Here is a 26,378-nt window from a genome sequence, read left to right on the forward strand (position 1 = left end):
TTTTGCCCATAGTAAAGTGCTATGTTAGTGTGGATGTGGTCAGGGTGTGATTATTCACATTTCTGATGATTTGGTTGAGAGAACAATTTCCTCTGTGTAATTCCAATTGTTTACATTCATTTTCCAGCAGACGTTCTTCTTTGCGCAAGTTTACATTTTGGTAATGATTCTGCCACATAAGTACACCAAGAGGCCTTCAGTGTGTCAACAGTAATCAGCCACGCACAATTAAACGCCTTCATCGAAACATTTCCACTTTCGAGAGCCACTTCCCTCATAAAAGCTGCTGCTTTAAACCAATTTTCTGCTCATCCAGAGCGAACTTAGGTACTTTAGATATTAAAGAAAATAAATTTGAAACAATAGACTCGAGTAAATGCATTTGTTTTTAAAACACACCATTTAGGACTTTCGTAGTTACATAATTGTAATGTGTCGGGTTATATCTGCTCTCTAAATGACATTTAGTTCTTCATTTTCATAATGCGCTTTAAGTGAATGTATGACTAATTTGTATTGATCAAAGGCTGGGAGGAATCATTGCCTTTCTGACATCCTGCCCATTACAGTGTTTCCATTAATTAGCTCTCCTTATGAACCCCTCTCCCCAACTCCCCACCCCATCCCACTTCAGCCTGGATAACTCTAGCACCAGATGGTGCCCTGCTTTACTGATAGGAGCTTGGCCCTCCCACTGGATGACTGATGAAAAAGAAACATCCAATCACAGCAGACCTGTCGAGCTCCCTCTTGGAACAGAGAATCAGCGCAGGGTTCTTCTCCATAGAGAGATCCCCAGTGACAAAAGCTTAATAAAAACTGTTCAAGCAACAGTGCTTTCTCCAAAAGAAAATGTTTTTCACTTATACTCCCTTTTTTGCGTGTCTTTGGCATATGACAAGTTGGTTATGACTTTAAACTTTCTGGCCATGTCCAAGCCTTTCTGAGTCATCTGCCGTCCTGATGCTCTTTTTGTGATCTTGCAGCAAGCAGTCAGAAATGCTTAAGTCTGCTGCAATTCACAGAGTGCAAGAGAATGTGGGAATGCTCATTAAATCACGAGGATTTTGTAATGGATTTCATATAGGCAAAGCTATTAGTTGGATTGTGGAGTCAGAGGTGTCCCAAACATCTTGAAACAGTCCATCTGTAGAGAAGATGGTGACCATTTATTTTATTTACTGTAAGAAAAACTGGTTCTAGTGGAAACTACCCAGACAATAAATAAGATCACAATGGGACTAAGAGGGTGCAGTTGCACTTAGAATAAACCGTAATTACCAAGAATCTCATAATATTCAATTCTTACGCATTATGGACAGCCATTAAGTGTTTTCAGAAGTGTGCAATCAAAAGTGCACACAAATGATTTTGTAATCGTGTGATAAGAATATGTAGTGAGTTTAGCCAATATTTTCAATTAATTGTTGTTCAATATTAGTGTTGTCGTTCAATATTATTATGTTGGTTAGCATTAGAGTTATCGGTCAATATTATACATTTAGCATAACATTATTTATGATGGATAAATAATTTGCAGTCATGCCAGTTGCTTTATTGGCGTACGATATTGCCAAAATGTAGAATATATGTGGAGAAATATAATAATAACAATAAACAAAATGTAAATATTAGTGAAAAATTATAACAAATTTAAACTTAATTTAACAGCGTAACAAATTAGAACGTGTCAACATTTCCCACCACAGCTTTTAACATATAAACACACACAGGCTGAGGGTTAGCGTGGACAGTTAGGAGACACACACACACATATCTTGCAGCCAGTGCTGCTCTCTGTCCTTCTCCTAGGCACACACTCTTTTTCTGTCTGGGTAACCATGCTCTTTCTGTGTCTGCCGCTCTCGATGGCTAGACTGTGATCACTGAGCCTGTACTTGGCCAGGATTTCTCTCTGCTTCATGTCTCTAAAACGCTGGAGATATTCTTCTGATTCATGATTTGATTTTATATTTTGTGTTTTAGTTTCTTGATCCCAATGTTCCAAATCTATATTTTTAGCTTGTTTGATAATTTAGCTTATTTGGGAAACAGTGCTTGTATATATATTATATGAATGATTAATATGGCACTGTTAAATGTAATATGCATTACTGTGAAATGTTTCTTTTTCTTAATGAATGTATGAATGTTTTTGTTACTTTACATTATAATATTGCAATGCCTAAACTAATTTTGATATCATATTAAAAATTGTTTTTTGAAAAAAATCATCCCGCAATTCTACATTATTACTGTATTTTTCATAACTGAGATTTGACAGGCTTTCTCACAATCCTGACGTTATTTCTTGCAATTCTGGGTCTTGCAAGAAATTGCAATATGTTAACTTGCTGTTGTGAGAAAGAAAATCAGAACTGCAAGATAAAAAGCTGCGATCACTTTTTTCAAACGTTTTATTCTGTGGCAGAAACAAGCTCTCATAGTTTTGAGACGGTCTGTAACAGACAGAAATGTAATGTCGTTGCATCCTTAAAAATACATGACAAACCAAACTAATTAAAGTTGAAACAAATCAAACACAATGGCAATGAAAGTCTTTTATAGTTTGGTTTCTCTCAGTAATGACCATCCTACATTCGGCTAGGAAATGATGTGTACTATTCTTACGACTCTATCACCCTTTTGAAAGGTCGGTCATTCCTCCTGATTGGCCTATCCCCTGCTTGCATACATAGCCAGGGTTCTTCTTGTTCTTCATCACAGGAGGCTTGGCATTAAAATCCCTGGGTGCAGGCCTAGCACCATCTGAGCAATCAGGGCAAACCGCTAATGATAATGAGCAGGCGACAGGGTCTCGCTCCTGAGGCGAGTCTGGGCCTCAAAGAGAAGCGGGACCACGGGTGACATCTGAGCTCTGCCAATTAGTGGCAAGACCAAAACGCTCAGCTCAGCTCCCTCGAAATGAAAGCAGACAGGCTCTGAAACATCAATTCTGTGACAGAGTTGCTAGCATTTTGGGCTTGGAAATAACTGTCATAACTTCTTGACTGTAGTTGTTAATTTATTAATCGTTAAAAAACGATTGTTAGCTGAAATAAAATGTCTAATTTTCTGAAATGACACCAGACTGAATATTGTGTGGCAGCTGAAATTGAAGATATTTCCTGTCCGTGCATCTGCTGATCTGATTGACATTTGACATTTTCATAATCTGCTTGAATAACAATCTCTTTACGCATTAGGAAACCTGATTCCATATTGATTGGCACTAGAATACAACAGAAACAGCTGAATCAAACTTACGGGTTTTATAATGAGGACTGCTTTACCAAAAGCAATTCAGCCCTTATTACACGTGACAACTAAAACAGAGAGGTTGGGTCCTGAGGCCTGTCTGAGAGCACAGATTTGATGGAGATGCTTTCCCTCCACCAAATATTCTCTGCAGAGAAAGGCTCATCACACACACATGGCTTGAGAACTGCGGGGTATTTGACATTTTCACCACGAAAAAAAAGGGCAACAGCAAAAGATCTGAAACTGTGACCCATCACACTGAACTGAGGCCATGTGTTTAAAATCCTGCTCCAGGGGAAACACGTGTCTTTTACTGAACAATGTTCTCCAGCCACTGAGTATTTTTCAGGATGTAACGCTGCGTGACTCATGCATGCAAATTGAATTTGATGATTTTAAGAGATTGGACTTAATAAACAATAGACACAGGTAATGTGGACAGTAGGCACACTCAGATTTAACCATCATTAAGGAAGAAAGTTTTTTTTCCCCTTTCAGTAGCAGCTTATATGATTTGTAAGGTATAGTTTCTATCATTTACATTTATTCTATGTTGCATAATATTCTGTAAGTGTTTACCATTTCTAAATATATTATTTAAATATGAATTGAGATTTTATGGGATGAAACAAAATAAAAATAAAAAATCGCTAAAATAAAATCATACAGGATTAAAATGAAATAGATTACACAAATTTAAATAAATAAATAAAAACCAAACCTTTTTACGAAAACTTCTGGTGAATTGTGCAAATAATCACAAAGAAATGGCAAGTATTGCACTCTTTATTACGATATCAAATATATATCATCTTTATACGGTATACAGTAATCTATTTTATTTAATTTTTTACAGTGATAGGTGGTAATAAACATCACTCTTTGCATTTAACTTAGGGATGAGTTGCAGATTCCACGACTTAAATGTGTAAATGTCATTATTAAATGTTACATTTTAAATGCATACCTTACAAAAAAGAGGGGGTGGGGGGGATGTACTCGAGTAGATTTACAACATATACAACAGCTCCCTCGCTTTTCATCTTCCGGATTTTGCATTTTTCCATTTGATGCAGCGAGCGCGCTTCCTGTTTCCTTCCCAACGTGCTTCTGATGGCGGAACGATGACGGATCGTTAATTTTGCCCGTCGCAAAAGATGGCTCGATGTTCTCACGCAATGATATCATAACGTCGTTGACGTGGACGGCGACAATAAATTATGAATTTGCTCGCTTATCACGTGGAAGCAGCGTCTGAATAATTTAACCCCTACGTTACTACACGAGCGCGCGTCCCTTTTTGCAGCACCGGTGAAGCATCCCTCCCTGCGACGACCTTAATCCCTACAATGATGATTTTTTCGCCTTCAGTGCTGCGGTAAGTTATGATAAATCACTGGTAGCGTTTATGATGAGAATTATACGGTAGGCAAACGGAAATGCCTCCTGCTTGTTATCCACCTGCCTTTGGACTACGCCACCGTGTCGCGCTGCCGTGAGCCGCAGCACCGCACATCAGCATCGGCACAGCTGGACAGCGGCAGCCTGGAAGGTAAGTGTCGACCTAGGTCGGGATGCACCTTAGACCTCACTAGACTCTTTCAGCCCAAATCGGAGTCATATACGGACTCTCTACAGTTTCCAGCCACAAAGAATCAGCGCGTGAAAATCATTCGTGGATTTAGCGGCGACTGAATTCGCCTGTGTTTGAGAGCAACTCTCTTGGGATAACGACGATACGTTATTGCGACGAACTTTATTTGAAACAGATGTTGACTCGTCATTGATTGCATTTAAACCACTGCATGATATCAAAAAAGAAAAAGAAACGGAACGAGACGAAAAGAAACATTTTGTTTGTAGTATCAGCTGGCTGTGTTTACGGGAGGGGCGTTGCGAGATCGCTATCAAGTGAACGTCTACATTGCTTTTTATGCAATAGAAAGGCGTATCTACATTATTAATGACTGGGGCTTTTAGATAAGCAAGGGTTTCTTTTGATTACGCCGCCTGTGTGTGTGTCTGTAGCGGAGCTCTAGGCAGTGAAACGAGGTTAATCTCCAATGACATGATGGCAGTTACTCATGGATGCTGCTTTGTTTATAATCGGGCGTGTAAAATACAGCGGCGCTGACCGTGGTGCTGAAACACGCACGTACAATATCAAGTTGTTTTTAGTGTAACATTAGACTACTTCTTGCAAAAATAGTTGGCAAGGAGACTTCTATACTGTTTGATCGAAAGAGATGCAATCTCTCTGTTCTTTGGTAGGAATTAGTTGTGTAGGGATTGATGTTTGCCACCTCCTTAGAAGTGGTTTGATCTTTGGTCGTTCTGCTTGTGAACCGTCTTTAAGCAGTTAAATAGAATTGGAAATTATTGTCATTCCCGTCGTCCCTTTGTATTAGGTTATGAGGTCTCTGCTGTTTTATTGTATAATCAATCTTTATGTATTTGTGGGTCTTATTGATCGTGATTTTTATTGAGCTTATTTATTCTGATTTATCGGGCTGCGCTGTGCGCTCATGTTTTTATCACACTGCAACCCACCATGTTTTTTATGTACTGTATTATACTGAATGGTGTTAATTTTATTCTTGTGCACAAGGCAGAAGATAATGGTAATATTGAGCGTGTTAATAATAATGCTACAAGTACTAATGTAATACTATTACTAAAATGTAACATTAAACACAGCATAACTGATAACATAAGATTTTTTTTTTCAGTAAAAGATATTCAAATGTTGTACATCAAGCAGGGACTTCTAGGTAACTTTTTTATTGCATAACATGGAACCTAATATTACCTTATATTATGAAATGTACTTCCAAAAAGTCATTTGTACAGTTTTTTACAGTTTTACAAAAAATAACACAAACTGTCCCTTTTTTTACATTAAATAAATTAATTTTTTGTATTTTTTAATTGAATGGACAAGACTCTCAAAAAACAAACAAACAAACAAAAAACATACACTTAATTAACCATGAGCTATTTAACATTGCATTTGTGAATGCTTTTTTGTGCTTCGGCTTCTAAAAAGTCACATGCTTGTAATTTGTTTTTTCAGCTCTGACTCATGGGCATGACTTGCTTTTTTCCTCAATGAGCCAGACTAGTGTAGGCTCCCATTAGGCTACCACCACCATTGTGATGTCACTGGTACTGTTTGCGCACATGCTGTAATACAATTAAAGGCTTTCTGTCAATTAGGACCACCTGCAGCACTGCATGGCTAATGATAGTGAGCATGAGACATAATTCAGTGTGTACAGCTGAGCTCTATACATAGATAAATACCCGTTATTTCATTACAAAGACCAAAATGCGATCTTTAAAGTGGATTGTTTATAGCGTAAAGTGCTTTTATTTAATTGGTTTTACTACTGTAGATATCAACCATTGCCTTAATAGTGTTTGTTGTTAATTACAGACATCTGATCAATTAAAGGAAAACTTGACATATTCAGACCATCCGAGGTGTAGTTGGGTTCGTTTCTTTATCGGAACAGATTTGTAGAAATTCAGCTTTACATCAGCTGCTCATCAGTGAATCTTCTGCAGTGAATGGGTGCCGTCAGAATGAGTGAAATGCTGTGTGATTATAAGAAATGAATCTGTCTTTAAGGTGTTTAATGATATGATTAATCTTTTAACTGTTTAAAATACAAACCTTGTCTGAATCAGAAGTCAAATATGCAAACATCAAGCACCCTTTACGAGCAAATACACAGAAGTATTTCTAAACAAATATGTTGGTGTATGGTTGGTGTATATGAGAGGTCAACAGTGGATGGACCGTTTCACTGGACGAAGCGTTGTTATGGATTATGGACTGCAGTGGTTTAAAGCTAAAACACCTTAATGAAGCGTTTAATTCTTACAAACATGCCTTTTTGCTTTACAAGACAAAAAACTGGAGTTGTGTGGATTACTTGTGCATTGTTTTTGATGTTTTCATCAGCTGTTTGGACTCTCTTTCCGATGTCACCCATTCGCTGCAAAGGATGCTTTGGTGAGCAAGTGATGTAATGCTAAATTGCTTCTCCATCTGTTCCAGTAAAACAGACTCATCTACATCTTAGATGACCCGAGGGTGAGTACTTTTTCAGCAAATTTTCATTTATGGGTGAACTATTCCTTCAGTACCATATTGTTCCCATGTCAAACGTTTAGCAACATCATGCTGCAAAAGCAGCAGTTTTAGAGTGCCGTGGTCAAATATTTGTCTGACTTTGGCTCTGACTGTGCCCTGTTACTTAGAGATGTGAATTGTAATAGGGAAGAGAGGGAGCAATAAATCCGATGGCCTGAAATGGTGTTAGTGTTCGTGCCAGGCAGATTCACTCCACTCAGCAGCCAGTTTATGTAACAGTGCAGCGGCCTGGAGGAGGAGGAGGAGGAGGAGGAGAAGGAGGAGGGGAGCAGGGAAGGCTAGAAGAAGGGAGGAGTTGAACTATACCGCCCTGAGGAAAGATCTGAGTTGTGGAAGAAAGTCTTTTGGGTGGGGTGACAGGTACATTTTTAGATGAAGCTTGTTTATGTTTATTTATGCAAAAAAAAAAAAAGAAGAGAAAAGAAAAGACGAAACTCAACAAAGCATTGCTTTACATAAGTGGGTTGTCTATCTATCGATTTATCTATTCTCTATGCTGAGTGTTGGGTCAGTAAGATTTTTTTCAATAAAAAGTAATACTTTTCTCCAAAAAGTACACATTTTTAAAGTGTTTATTGAACACCAAATTAAATTCAAATTCAAATTCAAATTTTATTTGTCACATACACATAAATACATGGTACGACATGCAGTGAAATGCTTTTTACAACCGTCCAGCGTCGAAATAGAAAACAAAAAATATATATATGTATATATAAATATAAAATATTAAAAAAATAATAATAATATATATAAAGAAGAAGTGTATGGAATCAGTATATTAAAATGATTTTTCTGAAAGGTTTTTCTGAAGAATTTTTTAATTGTTTAGCAATTTTAGTGTATTTAAAAGTGTGCATAAAAATGTATTACAAATATCTTAAAATGGCAAACTTTTGAACTTTTGAATTTATATTATCAAATTAGATAATTTGCTTTTGAATTGCTTTTGAATTGCTTTTGAATTTATATTATCAAATTAGTTTCTGATCCTCATTCTAAACTCCAAACAAAGCTGCAGTAAATAAATTTTGTGTTGAATTTTTTATATAAATGTAAAATATTCCAACACATTATGCATTCTTCCACCTGAATGTGCATAATTAAATTTAAGATATGTCTGTAATTCCAAACAAGGACTCGTATCCTAATCCTGGCATTTTAAAACAATAAAAAAGACAGCATTGAAGACAGCCTGTTGAACAGTCTTAGTGTTTTCTTCTGCCAAGGTATATATTGGCTAGACACCACAATAAAAAAACACATGCAATCTGAAACCTTCTACATAATTTGAGCAGTGCAGTTCTGACTACCATTTCTATTCACCATCTGCTGCTGCCGTAGCTCTGCTGCGTTTTGCTGTATCTTGTACTGTCAGGTTAAAGTATAAAGCTGAATAATAGTGGGGTGAGAGATCTCGGTTTCTCATTCTGAATGCAGATAGCGGCAGTGTTACACAAGGTGAAATGATGCAAGTGAGAAGGTTTTAATTGACTTGTAAATTCACCCTGTAATTAGCAAGAGTGATTAAAGTGCAGAATTATGTAGTGTGAATGGAAAGTGAGTAGTTGAGGTGTCAGGTTCTCATCTGGAGCCGTGGGTTCAGATCTCACTGTCGTTATGTCATGGCAGCTTACTTAAAGTTTTAAAGTTTGAAGGTTATTTCGGCATTAAGTCATGATTATTGGGCTGATGGTTTCATAGATGTCATGAAAGTCGATATCTAAAAGATAAAAGAGACTGCAATTTGAGCATTAGTGTTTAAAGCAGCTATGTGTCTAACCATGTGACAGACCGAATGTTGTATTGCTTATGACTGGACCATGTGACAGTGTGTTAGAGCTAAATAAAAATGTCCTGAATTTTTTATCAGCATGTGAATAGACCAGGTCTCAAAGTTTTATTTAGGGTGTAGCGATGGCGTATTTGTTTTTGAATAAAAAGTAGCTGTAAATACCATCAGATAAATCAGTATCGGTTAGAAGCCGAACAGAAACATTTATCATATGTTAGGTTGTACAGCTTGATCGGTGAAGCCAAACAATTCTATGGTGTGTTTTATTCCTCACATGAGGAATATCTGGTTTGTAACGAATACTGTCGTTTACATGCACACTGGCAGCCGTCCAATCAATCAGACCTCCTTGACTAAAGCTGTAAAAACGCCCACTCTCTTTTCCCACACAATGATCTCACAATGGAAATCAATTCTTCTCACATTGCCTGCAGATGGCCAAACGCTTTCCCTCGCTCTCTTACCAATCACACTGTATCCTGATTCCTAAATGATAGCCGTGACTGATTTAGGTGAACTTGAAATCCACCTGGGGCTCCACCTGATTGGTTAGCTTTTTCTGGCTCTGTAATAAAATAATACACTTGCTTCACGTGTATATTAGCTTGTACTGTAACATGATTATCATAGCCAACTCGCATATGATTTTTACTACCCGGCCTCATGGCTTGAACGTACCTGGGTTTTAGCAAGACATGAAAAAACTTACCAAGAAGTACTTATCACTGCAATTTCCAAAAGAAATGAACACTAGAGGCAGTAAAACTCTGACATATTCTATTCCTTTTCACACAAATTTACAGAGTTTTGATTAATAAAGATTATTTTTTGCACAGTTGCTTTAAGAATATCGTGTTATGAACAATATTAATAAAGCTGATGCTTTTAAATGTAAGCATCACACTTATCCAGCTTCATATCTATGTCTTTCCATAGACAGTAGGTTTGTTCGGTAGCTCACAGAGTATGGAGATGTTCTTGAGAGGCGAGGAGTTCCGGTTCAAATCTGTGTAAATTGAGTTGAAATGGCAGGGTTGCATCAAAAAAATGGCTTTTTATATCAGTTTTGAATTTGTTAACACTATTGGGTAGGTTTAGGGTTGGATTTGATGTAGGGCATATTTCTAACATGACAGAACATTAGCTTTTAGCGACAGTCCCCGGATATTTGAATTCTGAGCTGTTGCAATACATACCCATATCAATGCAATGAAAATGCAATGTGCCAAAAACATGCCTCCGTGCACGTATTGAACCGGTGTTTTAGAGTCACTCCGTGGACATTCCTCTTTGAAACTGCGGTGAAATGTGCAGTAAGGCACGTAAAAACTTTGTTGCACAAAAAGTGCAGAGGGGTACATATTTTTATATGTAAAAAGTGGCCATATGTTCAAGTGGCAACCAGAACACTGGTTACAGTGTTGGGAAGGTTCCTTTGGAAAAAAAAATTAAGCATATATATAAGCCCAAATGAACCAGTTATCAAATAAACATGTGTCCTCTTCTGCATCCAGCATTAAGAAGAAATCAATCAAATCAGATCACAACATTTGTAATTGTTAACATTTTCATGTTGTAATTTCATACTTTCATAATTTCATGTGTTCATGTGTTAAATTAGATCACAGATTCCAGTTACGTTTTATTTTGTAATAAAACTGTGTGCTTCTGTTGTTAACCACTGACACTGAATATAACTATGATTTCCTGCTCAAATATATTTTGTGTTGTGTGTCCATTGCATAGAATGCACGTGGAAAGTATTATATATAGGCAGAGCCGTGTATGTTGGTTCTTTATGGTTTCATCTTGTCACTTTGAATTATACCAGTGCTCAGTGTTAAACCTCAGGCCACCATTTATATGTACATGTATCAGAAGGTCAGTGGCAATACATACTCTGCTAGCAGCCTAAAGAGACAAACAACATCAGTGTAATGTGACTATGACAGGTTCAGATATGATGCTGGGTGACGTACGCTTCATACAGTATCTTTATACTGCACACTGCTGTCAAATGGCATATAATTTTTAAATAGCGTTTACTTTTACATTTGCATCCCAACAGGGAGGACAACATCTTATAAGGGAGGAAACCACAATATAAATCATCATGCAATTAGGTCATTTAATAGCAATAGAGCTGACAGTCATGTTCCATGTGGCTGCTGTATGGTTGTAGACCTAGGCAAATCATTATCTTGGTCAGCAGCCATGTGCTTTAGTCACTGTGATGGACAGACTTCACTGCGATCTGTTACAGTCATTCTGCAGACAGTTAGACATGGGATGAAGGAGAGAGAGTATCGTTGCAGCTGGGAGAAGCCATCAAAAGCCTTCAAAGTGACAGGATTGATGAGTTAAAAGGGAAGGAACTGGGCTAGTGGTGAAAGAAAAGAGGAAAGGACTATAAAATGAGGTGTAAAAAAATGGAGTTGGTGGAATGAAACAGGTTTGAGAGAGAAAAGATCAGAGGAGAAAGAATGTCAGATAGGAAATAAAACCGTTTAGAGCTGGAACGAACAGGCTGGGTTTAGTTCTTCATCTGTTCCTATTTGGCTGCACACCAGGACTCATCAGCACATTTTATTGGTGTTCAACATGGGTCTTGATGTTATCTTCAGCTCTTTCCTATCAAGAGGCCCTCAAAGATATCAAATCTGCAAACTCTTACAAAAAGAACATTGCTTTTAATGCCACCTACTGAAGGTTATTTTTTAAATATTTATGGGTAATGAAAGATTCGTATTTTGGTTTTGGTCCCCAACAACAGGTTGACATACAAGCAAGGTCAAGAAAACACCTTTGTTGTCTTATAATATGCATTTATTTTTTACCTTATTTGTTTAACGACGTTCAAGCGATTAATTTTTTTTTTCAAACCCATCTTTGCATGATCTGCGGTGACTGGTCTGATATTGGTCTCATTTTCATTTGATCATGCCCGCAATGCCTGATAAAATTGCAATGGAAACAGCTATTTGTACACTACTAAAGCAACGCCTAGTGGCAAAGAATGAATTTGCATTTTTATTCAGACCAACAAGTGGGTGGGTAATATGCTAATGTTTATTTCTGTTAAGTACAATAATTTTATACATGGTGTGCTTTCAGATTTAAACTTTGCGGGATGTTTTCATTCACTTAGAGCTGTGTCACACACCGCATAAAAGGTCATTTTCAAAATAAGGGCACTTTATTGAGATTTCTGAACTGATTCGTCAGGTGGACTGGAAATGAAGGACTAATGAAACTTCACTATAGCTCTACATCACAACAGTGTGTTTATAACGAATGTTATAATGAATGATGGAAGAAGATGGCATAAACAGTTTCCGTTCTGTTTCCAAATCTAAAAGCTGTGTTGAATTGAATGCAACATATTATTAGCATATAGATGATCTATTTGATGATATGTCTGATGAAAGTCTCATTTTGTCAGCCAGATCCATCCATGACAAGTTCTTATCTGTTTTTTTTGTGACCTGCAATGGCAGCAAAATACGTGTTTACATGTTTGACGTTGTGCAAAGCATTCATTCATGTATTAGACAAAGCTAACAGGCCTTTCTTTCATGAGGATCAGTGATGGATAAAAAGGGCTTCTTGCCTGCATTAGTATTTAATCAGGTGGGTAAATGTAAATCTAGTGAATACAGCACCTCAAGGTTAGCATGAAGAGGCTTTTGCTACAACAGAAACGTTTTAGTTTTAGTCAAAGCCTTCGATTTGCTTCTTAAAGTGACTTTTTGGGAAAAATCACAGAATGATAATGAATGGTATTGGAAATAAAAAGGAAAAAAAATATTTTAGAGGAATTATAATAATTATTTCACTGCTACTGTGAAAAAGATTATATTAATATGAATCGGTATCATAAAATTGTACTGTTATTATTTAAGAAAATATATGATATTATACTTTATCAGGTATGATATTATGACTATGTTTTATTATTAAAAAATTGTATTATTAAAAATATTTTTTATCTATTATAAATGTACTTTACCTTTCAAAAGTTTAGGGGTGGTAATATTTTTAAATGTTTCAAAAAAACATACTCACCAATAAACTGGTAGTATTGTGAAATATTATTACATTTAAAAATAACATGTGTGTACATGTGTATATACAACATGGCTCTAGACAGTGTCCCATTCTTTACATGATTCTTCTGAAATAAATTTAATCCTTCTTAAAAATTTTCTTATTATTATTATCAGTGTTAATTTGTGGAAACTCTGTTAATTAATTTGTGATGTAAATAAAAGCAGTATTTAATGTTTATGTCTTTTCTTTCAATTTCACCTATCCTTGCATGCATGTAGTTTTTAGAAAAACATGAATAATGATGGATCACACTGTTGTCTCATTTTGTTCACAGCGTTGCTTCACCTTCGTGTGGAAGCATGTGGTAATGATGCTCCTCTGAAGGACACTGAACATCTCAGCTGCTTTCTGTGTGACCTCCCATTCTACGAGACCAAACCCCAAAGCTTCTTCAGATCTTCTCAAAGTATCAGCTCCATTTCTTGCAGCCCTTTGCCCCATAACCAGGCTACAAGATGAGCGGGCTCTTTGCCAAACTTGACCCGCGGCGAGTTCAATGGGGGGCCAACTGGTTTGCCTTCCAGTCTCGCGTCCTGCGCACGAAGCCGGTGGAGTCCATGCTTGAGAGCACGGGAGGCACTGGAGCTCACGGCACTAAACTTGCCCGCGTTCTCTCCACCGTGGACCTCGTGTCTTTGGGAGTGGGAAGCTGTGTGGGCACTGGCATGTATGTGGTGTCTGGACTGGTGGCTAAGGAAATGGCAGGGCCCGGGGTCATTGTGTCTTTCATCATCGCTGCTGTGGCCTCCATCCTGTCAGGTGAGAGCACCCCCCCCACTTCCTGTTCCAGTCAGTCAGACACAAAAGAGAAAAACACAGAGTAAAGAGGTCCGTCATCTTCATGTAAACCTGCCCCCAGTGAAGCACCGCCTCGGTAGTGTCATTGTGTTGTGGCTAGCGGCGTTTTTTCACTGATCCTGAGTCAGGCTTTAGCTGAGTGAACACATGTATATCTTTATGCCTCCTGACGTGTCGTGATGACGCACGCTGAACTGGCTCATTAGGTTTACAGGTTGAAGCTGTGCACAGCAGGCAGCACCCAAAATAGAGTTAGAGAGAAAATCCATTTAGTTTTCCCTGTGGATTCAAACATAAAGAACCCAAAAATGAAAAGGAGGGAAAAATGAAAGGGATATTTTTTCCTGTATGCAGTTGACCTTTCCACTCATGGAAAGAGAAACAGATTTCAGACAGCACTTGTATTTATCATTCCATGTAGCTTTTAGATATAGTGTCCTACAGTAATATTGGCACATTTGGTAATTATTAAATCTTTTAGTAAAACTTTTAATCAAAAAATGTTTTGCTTTTTATCTTTTTTTAAAATGTTCACAAAAATCAAGCTCTAAATTAAAATGAATTCCAAGTAAATTCCAGGAGTAATTCCAAGAAAAAAAATTTTTACAGGAATAGATCACCCAAAAACACAAAATTCTGTCTTCACTTGCTCCCCCAAACTGAATTTATTTGTTCAGCCAAAAGATATTTTGAAGAAAAAAAGTAATCAGGCTGTTTTTGGTCAGTACTGCTTTGTACAGTAGGAAAATAATACCATGGAAGCCAATGGTGACCCAAAACTGCCTGGTTACACTTTTTTCAAAATATCTTCCTTTATGTTAGGCAGAACAAAGAAATTCATACAGGTTTAGAACTACTATAATTTTCCTTAAAAAAATTTAATGGTTAAAAAAAAAATGTATCACCATTCATTTGATCAAAAATGCATTGAAACAGTAATATTGTGAAACAGTACTGCTTAAAATGTTTGTTGTAAATTACAATACTTGGTTCTTTGATGATTGTCATTTATTTAAAATTTACAGTTTCCCCCACTAATACTGGCACCATTGGTAAATATGTTCAAAGGCTATGAAAATAAATCTGCATCATTGATCTTTCATTCAAAAAATTCACATAAATTCTAACCTTAAATTTACTTAAGTAAAATAAAATAATTGAAATGGAGAGTATAGAAATAAATGTTTTTATCCAATACATGAACACAAATTCTTATCTCTGAAGTAAATTCCCATTCATATTTACATTTTCTAGCACACTAGGAGCATGTAATTGTCCAGCCATCCAGGCATTATAGGAGAAAACGTATAGCTGTTACCTTGGGAAAAGGACAATGCAATAATTGGGTGTTAATTGTGGAAAACATGAACGAGAAAAAAACATTTATTTTACAATGAAATTTTCCCCACTTTTAATTGTTTTATTTCAATGATAGATTTGTCACACACGTGGACTCTGTGTTGTTGTTTTTGTCGTGTGCCATGTTCCCTGTGTGACCTACTTTTAGTTAATGTGTTATCGTGTTCAGCTGTGTCTCGTTTATGAAGTATTTATGTTGTGTATTTAAGTCCTGTGGTTTCAGTTCTGTTTGTCCGATCTCGTCGATGTTTATTGTGGTTTAGTTTATCTGCATGTATGGCTACCTGCCCAAGGTATTATTATTTTATGTGTGCATGATTAAAATCGTCAACTTTATATTCTCATTGAGTGCTCCTTCTCTCTAAAACACACCCTGACAAGGTTAGAAATTTGTGAATATTTTTAACGAAAGATCAAAAAGGTTAACATTGCAGATTTATTTTCACAGCCGCTTTTGTTCATATTTGCCAATGGTGCCAATATTAGTGGAGGCCAATGTAAATGTTGAATTATTAGAAATGTTATATAAATGTATATAAATTGTCCATCCTTGCATAATAGAAATGCCAATTTAAAAAAAAAAGACATAAATGCACATCACATAAAAATCATAAAATCTATTCACCATCTCCTTGTCTTAAGAATTGACACAATATCATTTTAATTCAAAATTAAATTAAAATTATCCCTGTTTACAGAAATTTTCTAATGCATGTTTCCTGGTTTCTCTGTGATAGACAAACATCAAAATCCATAACCGCATTTTTAAGTGAACTTTAATTAAATCTGATAAATTCAAGTTTTACTCCAAAATACATCACATTACATCAGCTTAAATAATATGTACTGCCTTATAGGACTGATGTCAGAGAGCACACCTTGAAATGAATGTAGGAACAGATAATCCTTATCTTTTCCACAGAAGTGGGGTTTACAGGGATTCGGTGTGTAAAGAGGGATTTTCCTCCAGTTATCTGGTCCACTGGGATTCTACGAGTTTGACATTTAAGAATTGATCTGGCACTCCAGAAAAAAATACAATCAATCATTCCATCTCAGCAACCGGTTAGAGAGTTGCATGCTTGATAACCTCCAGGAGTGCAGGTGTTACAGTATCCGTTTCCATCTCTCCTCAGGGGTGTGCTACGCTGAATTTGGTGTGCGTGTGCCTAAAACCACAGGATCGGCCTACACTTACAGCTATGTGACAGTGGGAGAATTTGTGGCTTTTTTCATTGGCTGGAATCTGATTTTGGAGTACCTGATTGGTACAGCAGCAGGTGCCAGTGCACTCAGCAGTATGTTTGACTCGCTGGCCAATCACAGTATCAGCGGCTTCATGATCCAGCACATAGGAACGCTCAACGGCTTGGGTGAGTTGCATTCATTTTTATGAATTTCTGCTTGAAACATAATCATCAAATTCCGAGACCGGGGTAGTTTACCCAAAAATCAGAATGGATTAGGAGGAATATAGCATTACATCACTTGCTCACTGATGGATGCCCTGCAGTGAATGGGTGCCGTCAGAATGATAGCCTAAACAGCTGTTATCCACATGATCATATGTTATTATGAATATGCAGAGGAGCAACTCATTCACAGATAGTTCTCTCCAAATCTGAAATCTCTCTAATAAATCTCTCCGTTCATACAGTGGGTTCGTAAGATTTCAGCAAATTTTCATTTTTAGGTGAACGTTTCTTTAAATACTGCAAAAAGAAGCCTCTTTTATTTCACAATAACATACTTGGCAGTCCCTTATTATTATTAAATCCATTGTGTTTTCCAGTTCAGTTAAACGATTGAGTTTATGTCACTGAGTGTTGCGGTTTTCAAAGAAATAATTTGAAAGTGACACACTAGTAACCTTGACACATACATACCAACACACTCACTCAGCTATTATAACACAAGTTACAGTAAGCTTAATTTATCAATAGACTGGAGTTAATGGTGCTGCAGAAAAGTAAAGGCACCTCTAACTTTAACAGTCAATAGTCTGGTGACAATGTGAGGTAAGCTTGTTAAAAAACAGAGCAACCTCCCTTCCAGCTTTGAACTGTGAAACAGCTGCTCCACTTACATTTCTGAAGAGGAGAAATAAACACTTTCTTAGGTTAGGCATTTGCTTTACAGAAATATTTTTTTAAAGCAGTTATGATCTAAAGCAAATTTTGGATCTTGACATTCTTTTTTTTCTTAATATTCATGTGAAAAATGCTTACATGTTTCTTGAATGCTGATTGCGCAGTCGGTTATGCAATCATCTTTTCAAACGTTTCACACATGAATAAATGAATAATAGTGGTGAAAAAGTATTTTTTAGGTTTCAGTGAAGCAATAACAATTATTTATTATATTTTAGATTATCACACATTTCTCTCACATCAGTGTGTATAGCTGTCTTTAGATTTTAGGAGAAGGCCCCTAACAAGGGCACTGCCATATTTTGGTGTTCTTGGCATCAAAACCTCATAGATCTTCGAAAAGTTCTCAGGTGAAGGAATGAATTATTGATAATGGTTACACTAGAAAGTAAGACAACATTTGCTTCTTGCATGGCGTGTTTGGTTTGCAGACAGATATTACATATACACTATTGTGTCTGACAAAACATGGCATATCATGCCAAAATACACAATCTTACTCAGCCAGCAGCTGTTGCAAAATCTCTTACTTTTCCAATCCTTTCCTCTGAGAATCAAGTATCCCTCCATCTGTGTGTCTCTCTGCACACATGTAGCAGTCACGATACGCTTCATAGTCATTTACGCTTAAGACCTGGTTAGTATTCTGTGTATTTTTAGAAATGCATGGTTTATTCATGATGACACTGAGGGGTCGTATGAGGACTGTCTGTGGTCAAGATGTGAAAACAGCTGTCCAAATTCAGTACTGTCATCTCAGAGACATCTATCTATCTATCTATCTATCTATCTATCTATCTATCTATCTATCTATCTATCTATGTTATCAACTGCATAGGTTAGAAAAGAATGAAGTCTAAATAAACTTAACAATCCAATGCTTTTTAAGTTTATTTAAACTTTCAGACCATATCTTATCATCAGAACTGACTTAACCGTGTAATGCATTGTAAGTTCTTCCTTCATTGTCTCGCAGGTAAAGGAGAGCAGGCGTATCCGGACATCCTGGCCCTGGTCATAGTCATCCTGGTCACAGTAATAGTTGCCCTAGGCGTGAAGAATTCTGTCGGGTTCAACAACGTGCTGAATGTCATCAATCTGGTGGTGTGGGTGTTCATAATGATCGCAGGCCTGTTCTTCGTCAGTGGCAGCAACTGGGATGAGGGGCGGTTCCTGCCTTATGGCTGGTCAGGGGTAAGATCAATTATTGAAGTTCAATCCATTAGCACAGTTAGTGCCTCTCAGCATAAACACTGAGGAGGAAATTGCATTGTCTTGTAACTGTAATAAACCGCTCTGCCAAACAGGTCATGCAGGGTGCAGCCACTTGCTTTTATGCCTTTATTGGGTTTGACATCATAGCCACCACCGGAGAGGAAGCCAAGAGTCCCAACACATCCATCCCCTACGCCATCACTGCCTCTCTGGTCACCTGTCTCACTGCTTACGTCTCTGTGAGTATATACCATCTCTAAAGTTATTTTCTCCGTATATGAAGTTTGAGACAATTCTGTATGTTGCCATTTTGAATTTCCAGTTAAAACTATTGGTGACGATACATTTAATTTGGGTCAGGTAAGATATTTTTTGGTTCCACTTTATATTAGGTGGTCTTAATTAATTTAATACAATGCACTTATTGTGCACATAAATGTAATTAACTATATGTAATTACATCCATACTTTCTGTACTTGAATTTATAAGTACACTGATTACCCATCCCTTACACATTAACCCACCATTAAATCTACCCATACCACCAAACCTATCGCTGATCTTACCTGTATCCCACATCAATAGCAGCAAAAGTGTTTCGCAATACAATATGATTTTTTTGTTGTAAGTACGTAGTAGTTAAGGCCACCTGATATGAAGTTTAACCCATTTTTGTCTGTTGTTACCTCGACTATCTTTTATTTATCTCTCTATCTTTTATTTAAAAAGATAATGTGCAGTGGCATGACTTTTCTTTGTTAATTTCTTTGTGTTTATGGACAGTCATTGATTATTCTCTTCATGCAGCATGTCTGAATTTATTAAAGCTCTCGCTGCTATCTGTCTGTAGGAGGTTGTCATAGTAACGCACTGGGTGTTAATTCACCAACAGACATCTTTTCTGCATCTCAGAACAATATATTCCATATATTACATTTCTATTTTCTTGGTTTCCCTCTAAACTATCTTTTTATTTTTTCCACTCTCTCCTGTTTTTCTCACGTGGTTTTGGTTTTAGCAGGAATGAAATTGCATTTACTAAAATTGCTCTTCATTTTCACGCCTCCAGGACTGTCTGATGAGGAGCAAACTTGTTAATTAGGGTTCCATATCTCATTTTGTTGTCGTAGAGGCTAATTTTAGCCAGGCATTTCATTTCTTTGTCTGTATGTTTGTGTGCATAAGTGTGTCCTTGTGTTACAGATAAAAATAGCATTTTCTTGGATTTATTAAATGGGTCACGTGGAAAGAAAGGGTCATTGATCTTTTGATATAAAAAAGTTTATTGTACTAAGTAAATAGACTGCAGCTTTCAGAACTCAGTGCTTTCTACCAATCAAAGTAAAAAACAAACAAACAAAAAAACTATGTCACAAAAACAGCTTGATCTTTCCTGTCTTGTGTTCATAAACATTTAAATAAATTGTGGTAGTCCTCTATTGGTCTAGTAGTTCACACTGCTTTACATTCTTCCAAAGATTCTCAACATTTGAAATCTTACGTTTGTCAGGTCACTGAATCATTCAATCTTTCTGTCTTTCTCACAGGTGAGTGTGATCCTTACTCTGATGGTCCCCTACACTGACATTGACACGGATGCTCCACTGATGGAGATGTTTTCTTTACATGGCTTTCAAACTGCCAAATATATAGTGGCCATCGGCTCCATTGCAGGACTGACAGTCAGTCTGTTGGGCTCTCTCTTCCCATTGCCGAGAGTCATCTATGCCATGGCTGGAGATGGTTTGCTCTTCAGGTAATAAAAGAAAAAAGCGGAGTTAAGTAATGGTCTGTGATGCTATGTGATCCTTCTGTCTCTATTATATGTTGCGAATGATTAAAATGGCATTTAAATATCATTCTCTGCTGGAGAAGCAAGCTCCTGTCATCACGCAGTCTGAAAAGAAATGCTACTCAGAGCCCTGACATTTTAAATCAAAGCCAGAATAATGGGTATGTTGTAAGACTTCTTTGATAAAATGAATGTTTGGATGATTCATCCTGTTTACACCTGGTATTTACATCAGTGCGCCTGTCACAGGTGGTCAGACAAGATGGATCGCCATTTACACCTGGTAGTAACACCTTCTCGAAGCATCTCAAAATGCATTCACACTTCTATGATTTTCTCAAATTTAATGGCGAGGATCTATATTTTTTTAGTGACCAAAAATAAAACTATGAATAAAACACTGCCAGTATTTAAACAAATACAATAAAAATTGTTATTAATAGTAAAACTAATAATTGTATTATATTATTTTGATTTAAAATAACTGGTATGTAATAATAATGTAATTCTTACGATGGCAAAACTAATTTGTCATTACTTAAGTATCATGAACTTCCATGGTGATATAAATATGGTGATTTGGTGCTCAAGAAACATGTACATGTTTTTTTCAGTGCTATATATATATATATATATATATATATATAGATATATAGATGTATAGATGCATTTTTTTCTGAAGTTAAAACACTTTTTATTTCAATCACTGATTGAGGGTTGAGTAGTCGATACACACAGGAAAAAAAGGTACTGAAGTTTTTATTAGTGCAGTACACCTTTGCACTTTATTTTCCTCTAAAGGTACATACTGTGTTAGTACCTAAAATGTAATAATAGTACCTAATTGGTACATATTTGTACCTTTTGAAATTGTCCAGTAAAAAGATCAGCACTCTCACTTCACCTCCATAGTACTGCTCTTTGTGAATGGAGGACTGAAGGTTTTATCTGTGTGTTTGTAGGTTCCTGGCCCATGTGAGCACATACACAGAGACTCCTGCAGTGGCCTGTGTGGTGTCTGGCTTCCTCTCTGCTCTCTTGGCCTTGCTCGTCAGTCTGAGGGACCTGATCGAGATGATGTCCATTGGCACTCTGCTAGCCTACACGCTGGTGTCAGTTTGTGTACTACTGCTGCGTTACCAGCCTGAAGGAGACATTCACGGATTCGTCAACTTCCTCTCTGAGCAGAACGCAAAGCGTAAAGAGGGAGTTTTGGCCGAGTGTGAGAAGGAAGCCTGTTCTCCGGTCAGCGAGGGTGAAGATTACGGAGGAGCTCCAACAAACACTTGCGGAGCCAAGAACTTGCCGTCTTTAGGAGACAATGAGATGCTGATCGGTAAACCTGACAAGTCCACCTACACCGCCAGTCACCCCAACTATGGCACAGTGGACATGTCCTCCGGCATTGAGTCAGACGAGACAGATAGCGTGTACCTGCTGAAGCTGAAGAAGCTGCTAGGGCCTCGCTATTACACCATGCGCATTCGACTCGGCCTGCCGGGCAAGATGGACCGGCCCACCATGGCCACTGGTCGTATCGTCACCCGCTGTGTCATTCTGCTCTTCATCCTCATCTTCTGCTTCTGCTCCCTCATCATCTTCGGGTCGGGTCAGATCGCTGATGGTCAGTGGTGGGCCGTGTTGCTGTTGGTGCTGCTGATGCTGGTCATCACGCTCCTGATCTTCATCATCATTCAGCAGCCGGAGAACCCCAAGCGCCTGCCCTACATGGCTCCCTGCGTTCCCTTCGTCCCGGCCTCGGCCATGCTGGTAAACGTTTACCTCATGCTCAAGCTCTCCACCATCACATGGATCCGTTTTGGTGTGTGGTGCTTTGTGGGTGAGTTTCAGGATTATTTTAAATAGACAGGTTTAAACAGACAAATACTTCCTTAAATTACATTAAATTACAGTAGAGGTCAAAACAGGAATGACCCACATGTTCCAACTCTCTGTAACCGCTAGACACTATCAGTCACCACTAATCTCTAACGGTCTCCTCTCTCATACATAAGCAGACTAATACTTCCACTATTACTCAATTGCTATATATGACTGAGATAAACCTTTGATGAGTGGGAGAAAACACTCATCAGTAACATTTGTGCAGTAGCTTATGCATGTGTGCAATGTTTGTGTTGTCTCTGTGTGCTCGTCTCTGCAGGTGTTTTGATCTACTTCGGCTACGGCATGTGGAACAGCACCCTGGAGATCACGGCACGCGAGGAGGAGGCCCACGCCAGCACATACCAGCGCTACGACATGGGTGTGGATGACAACTTCGCAGTGGATGACGATCTGTACCCTTCTGGAGAAGGAGGGCCGTACCAAAGCTGGGGCTCCCATGAGGGCAAAGGTGGGCACCAGAAACAGCAACGACAGCAGGAACAGAGCGAGCCTCAGTCTGATGGCCTGGACAGGGTGGACAACCACAGGACCTCCTCTTCCTCCTCACACAGCAGGGCCAAAAGCAAAGCCAGCAAACCCAGTCCGGGCTTTGAGGCGCTGGTGGTCGATGACGATTTGGACGATCCCTTGGAATGAGAATGTAATCCGAATGTACTCGCCTGCCAACAACTGCAGAACCCTTGGGCTAGGTTGTTAATACTCTGCAATGAGTTTGTATTTTATTTTTATTCCTTCATTTGCAGCCCTTTTTCACTTCTAATAGATTAACGAGAATGCATAAAATGGGATTTAACTTTTAGAAGGCTTTTTTTGACCACACAGAACTTAAACAGCCCAAATATTCCTTCTTTTTTAAAATCAATTTTAACAGTTTGATCCCTAATTCTCACTTAATCATGTTATCAAACTCTTCAGCACTTAAATATCTAATCTATTGTCTTTCACTTGAAAGTCCCCCTAACTCAAATTACAGTAACTAGCATGGAATTTATTACCCCGGTGCGTAGTTTATTACTGTCCTGTTAGTTATCACACTCCCACAGCCGTTCCCGATATTAGCGTCTTTCAGCTGTCAGGAGGATGTCCGTTCACAGGTCACTTCCTGTAGTCTATTAACCCCAGCATTAGGTGGGGTTGATATCAAACCAGAAAACATGTGAAGCCTCTAAAACACTTAAAGCGATTTGCACACTTTTGTTATTCAGTAAGCAGCTGTTTCAATACTGCATACAAAAAGTTTGTTTCGAGAAGCAAAGATAGAAGATAGCCATAATTGCTGACAAGTTATGAGTGACCCAGTTGAATCAAAGGCCTTGTTCTCTTCCGCTCTAACATCTAGCCCAAGTGAGGTTTGGACTGTAGGTTGTCACAAATAGTAATTGGACTTTGCTTGCAATAGTGCCTTCATCTGTCAGTGTGTGGTTTAAATTTGACCATCAAGATGTCCATGCGTGTTTGTTTGTCATTTCTGTTGATGCTGTCATATCCATGGGTTTGTTTTCCTGGTGATGGTGCCTGTCAGCCGTCCTGTGTCACCATCGACCATCCATCCATCCATCCTATGTGGCAGTGACTCCACTTCATCCTTGCAAGCAGGCAGCTCTGTGTAAATACTGACGGTGTGACCACAGTACGATTTGTGTCTCTCGGCTGGTCAGTGTGTCCGATAAAAAAAAAAAAAGGTGTAGGAAAACAGAGGGAGTGAAATTTGCATGTGGTGGGGAGCGTGTTGTGAATTCTTTATCTGGCTGTGCTCTTCTGCTCTTCCCCCATAATTCACGTGGCGTTCGATTGATCTGTCCAGTCTAACTCTATCTGTGCTACAGCTCTGCCAGCCGAAATAGGCAAAAAAAAAAAAACAACAAAAACAACCAAGCCAGGCCTCAAATCTATAAATTTGGAAGGCCACATGTGTTCAACATGCAGTGAGCACATCATACCATACTGCTTAAATGTATGTCCCTCAAATATGTTGAAATGATAAAAAACCAAACATCGCGTTACCATAAATGATTTGCAAACTGGCTCTATAGAGTTTCATTTTGGGGCCTGGGTTGGTTTTGTTCCTTGCATCTGGTCTATGATGTGATTCTTTGTCTTTGCCGTGGCATTTTGCTGAATGTGTAGCATGTTCAGAACAAACGGGCCCGGAGTAAAACTATGTTTGTGAGTATTTGCATGTGTGGTGACCGTTGAAAGACTTGATGTAACTCTCAAATGTAGCATTCTGAGAGACGAGGGTAGCAGCCTGCCCACCGTACACCCCTCGAAACCCTCCTAACCCAAGTGGCCTCTGTTTACAAAGCAAGCCAAAGTCTGCAACCTTTGTTTACTGTATCCGACAAAAGACACCATTTTACTTCCGTAGAGTAGAACACCATATAACAGTGTGGAGATGTGCGATATCGAAGAGAAGTATTTTTTTACAGGCATTTCATACCTTCAGGTTCTCCGCTGGGTAGCGTAGCCACCGCCGGTGGTGTTTTGTGGGTTCAGAAGAACTTCTAAAGAAAAGTGGTGAAAGCATATATTTTTAATGAGCTATTTCTAAAACCGTAACTGGAGACGTTTGGATTTTGATTTCATAGTTTTGATTTAAATAAATATTAGCACATAAGAATAGACTTAAAGAGGGCAAGTTTTTAAAGGGATAGTTCAGCCCAAAATGAATGTTCTGTCAGCATTTACTCACCTCAAATCAAAGATATTCGAAAATCTTTTTCTTGTCTGTACAACGGTATTCAATGATGCTGTTTTGAGTTCACCAGAAGTCATGTTTTTGAGTAAATAATGACAGAATTTTCATAACTTTCCCTTTAAATAAGATTAAAAACCTACGTACAGAAATATTTTATTAAAAATCTGTCTGTAAAAAGAAAAAAATGTTTCCACTATTGCTTTTAAAGTCAGCTACTATTTGTTATTTGTCTCTGAGAAAAGGTACAGTGTTTGTACTTCGTAAACTATCTTTCCTGCTATCATAGTTTGTTCGGTATTTGTTCAGGAAATGTGGAGATTGGCTTCCCTTGCAAATCTGATCTTTGTTTCTGCTGTATATTTTGGTATGAAGTGGATGTATTCTGGTTTCAATGATTTTTTTAAAGAATCTATTTATTGTTTCTTCTACTTGTGGTTTTGCTCTCCCGTTGCACTGTGTAATGAGATGTTAATATTGCTTCCATGCAACAATGAAAGTCATTTATTGCAGATCAGATAAGAATGACTCTTGGTTTTCCTTTCGCTTTAAGGCGGTCTCACACAACCCGAAATCAGAGGTAACAAATATCCTCACATGGGTGGCTTGTGTAAGCCCGCTCGGTTTCCTGTGGGGTGGAGCGCCGAGCCTAGAATAACAGCGATCCGAGGGTCGTACCTGAGCACAAAACAAACATGGTCATACTGGGAGGGCCGCCGCTGGCTATGCAGAGGAATGAGTTGAACAGATCGAGACGTACTGTTCCATTATCATTGCCGCAATGGTGGTCGATGTAGTACAATATGGTTTGGAGATCTCAAAGCATGTTGTTATGTTCAATTCATACAGTTCAGACACTGTCTGTCTGTATGGCGCAGACATCGACACAACCTGAAGCACGCTCCTTTTGTGGGAGGGTCTTCATAAGTGTTATTCCTATGAGGCACTCATAGGACGTCATTTGTGTCATCTGTCATCAGCCTGAGTCAGACTTAAATGTGATGTCCTTATATTGTACGTCATCTGTTTTGGGGGGAAGCCTCCCCTTTTTCTGATGCAAAATATCCTGGTGCTAATCCTGGATGTGAGGATGACGGTAAATGCTTTGATGGTGTGTGGTAGACGCTAAATATTT

General features: G+C 38.1%; 1 protein-coding gene across 4 annotated transcripts; it reads left to right on the forward strand.

Annotated features, from left to right (window-relative positions):
• Nucleotides 1-4,096: 4,096 nt before the first annotated feature.
• slc7a14a (solute carrier family 7 member 14a) lies at nt 4,097-25,762 on the forward strand. 4 transcript variants are annotated; one of them, XM_043218259.1, is made up of 9 exons: nt 4,097-4,813; nt 7,229-7,360; nt 13,600-14,084; nt 16,619-16,855; nt 18,609-18,826; nt 18,940-19,086; nt 20,396-20,604; nt 21,603-22,480; nt 22,805-25,762. In XM_043218259.1, the coding sequence occupies exons 3-9, from the start codon at nt 13,781-13,783 to the stop codon at nt 23,182-23,184; spliced, it is 2,373 nt and encodes a 790-aa protein (XP_043074194.1). In that variant the 5' UTR covers nt 4,097-4,813; nt 7,229-7,360; nt 13,600-13,780; the 3' UTR covers nt 23,185-25,762. The 4 variants fall into 4 exon arrangements, with proteins under 4 accessions (XP_043074194.1, XP_043074212.1, XP_043074203.1 ...); XM_043218277.1 differs by having other exon boundaries at nt 4,097-4,639; XM_043218268.1 differs by lacking the exon at nt 7,229-7,360.
• Nucleotides 25,763-26,378: the final 616 nt, after the last annotated feature.

The sequence above is a fragment of the Puntigrus tetrazona genome, chromosome 2 (assembly GCF_018831695.1).
Source record: "Puntigrus tetrazona isolate hp1 chromosome 2, ASM1883169v1, whole genome shotgun sequence".
Classification (NCBI taxonomy): Eukaryota; Metazoa; Chordata; class Actinopteri; order Cypriniformes; family Cyprinidae; genus Puntigrus; species Puntigrus tetrazona.

Bases quoted from the DNA above. Each gene is read 5' to 3' on its own strand.
- slc7a14a (XM_043218259.1), top strand. From the start codon at position 13,781: ATGAGCGGGCTCTTTGCCAAACTTGACCCGCGGCGAGTTCAATGGGGG. The intron at 14,085-16,618 runs GTGAGAGCACCC...ATCTCTCCTCAG, and splicing joins TGTGGCCTCCATCCTGTCAG to GGGTGTGCTACGCTGAATTT. The intron at 20,605-21,602 runs GTAATAAAAGAA...GTGTGTTTGTAG, and splicing joins GGAGATGGTTTGCTCTTCAG to GTTCCTGGCCCATGTGAGCA.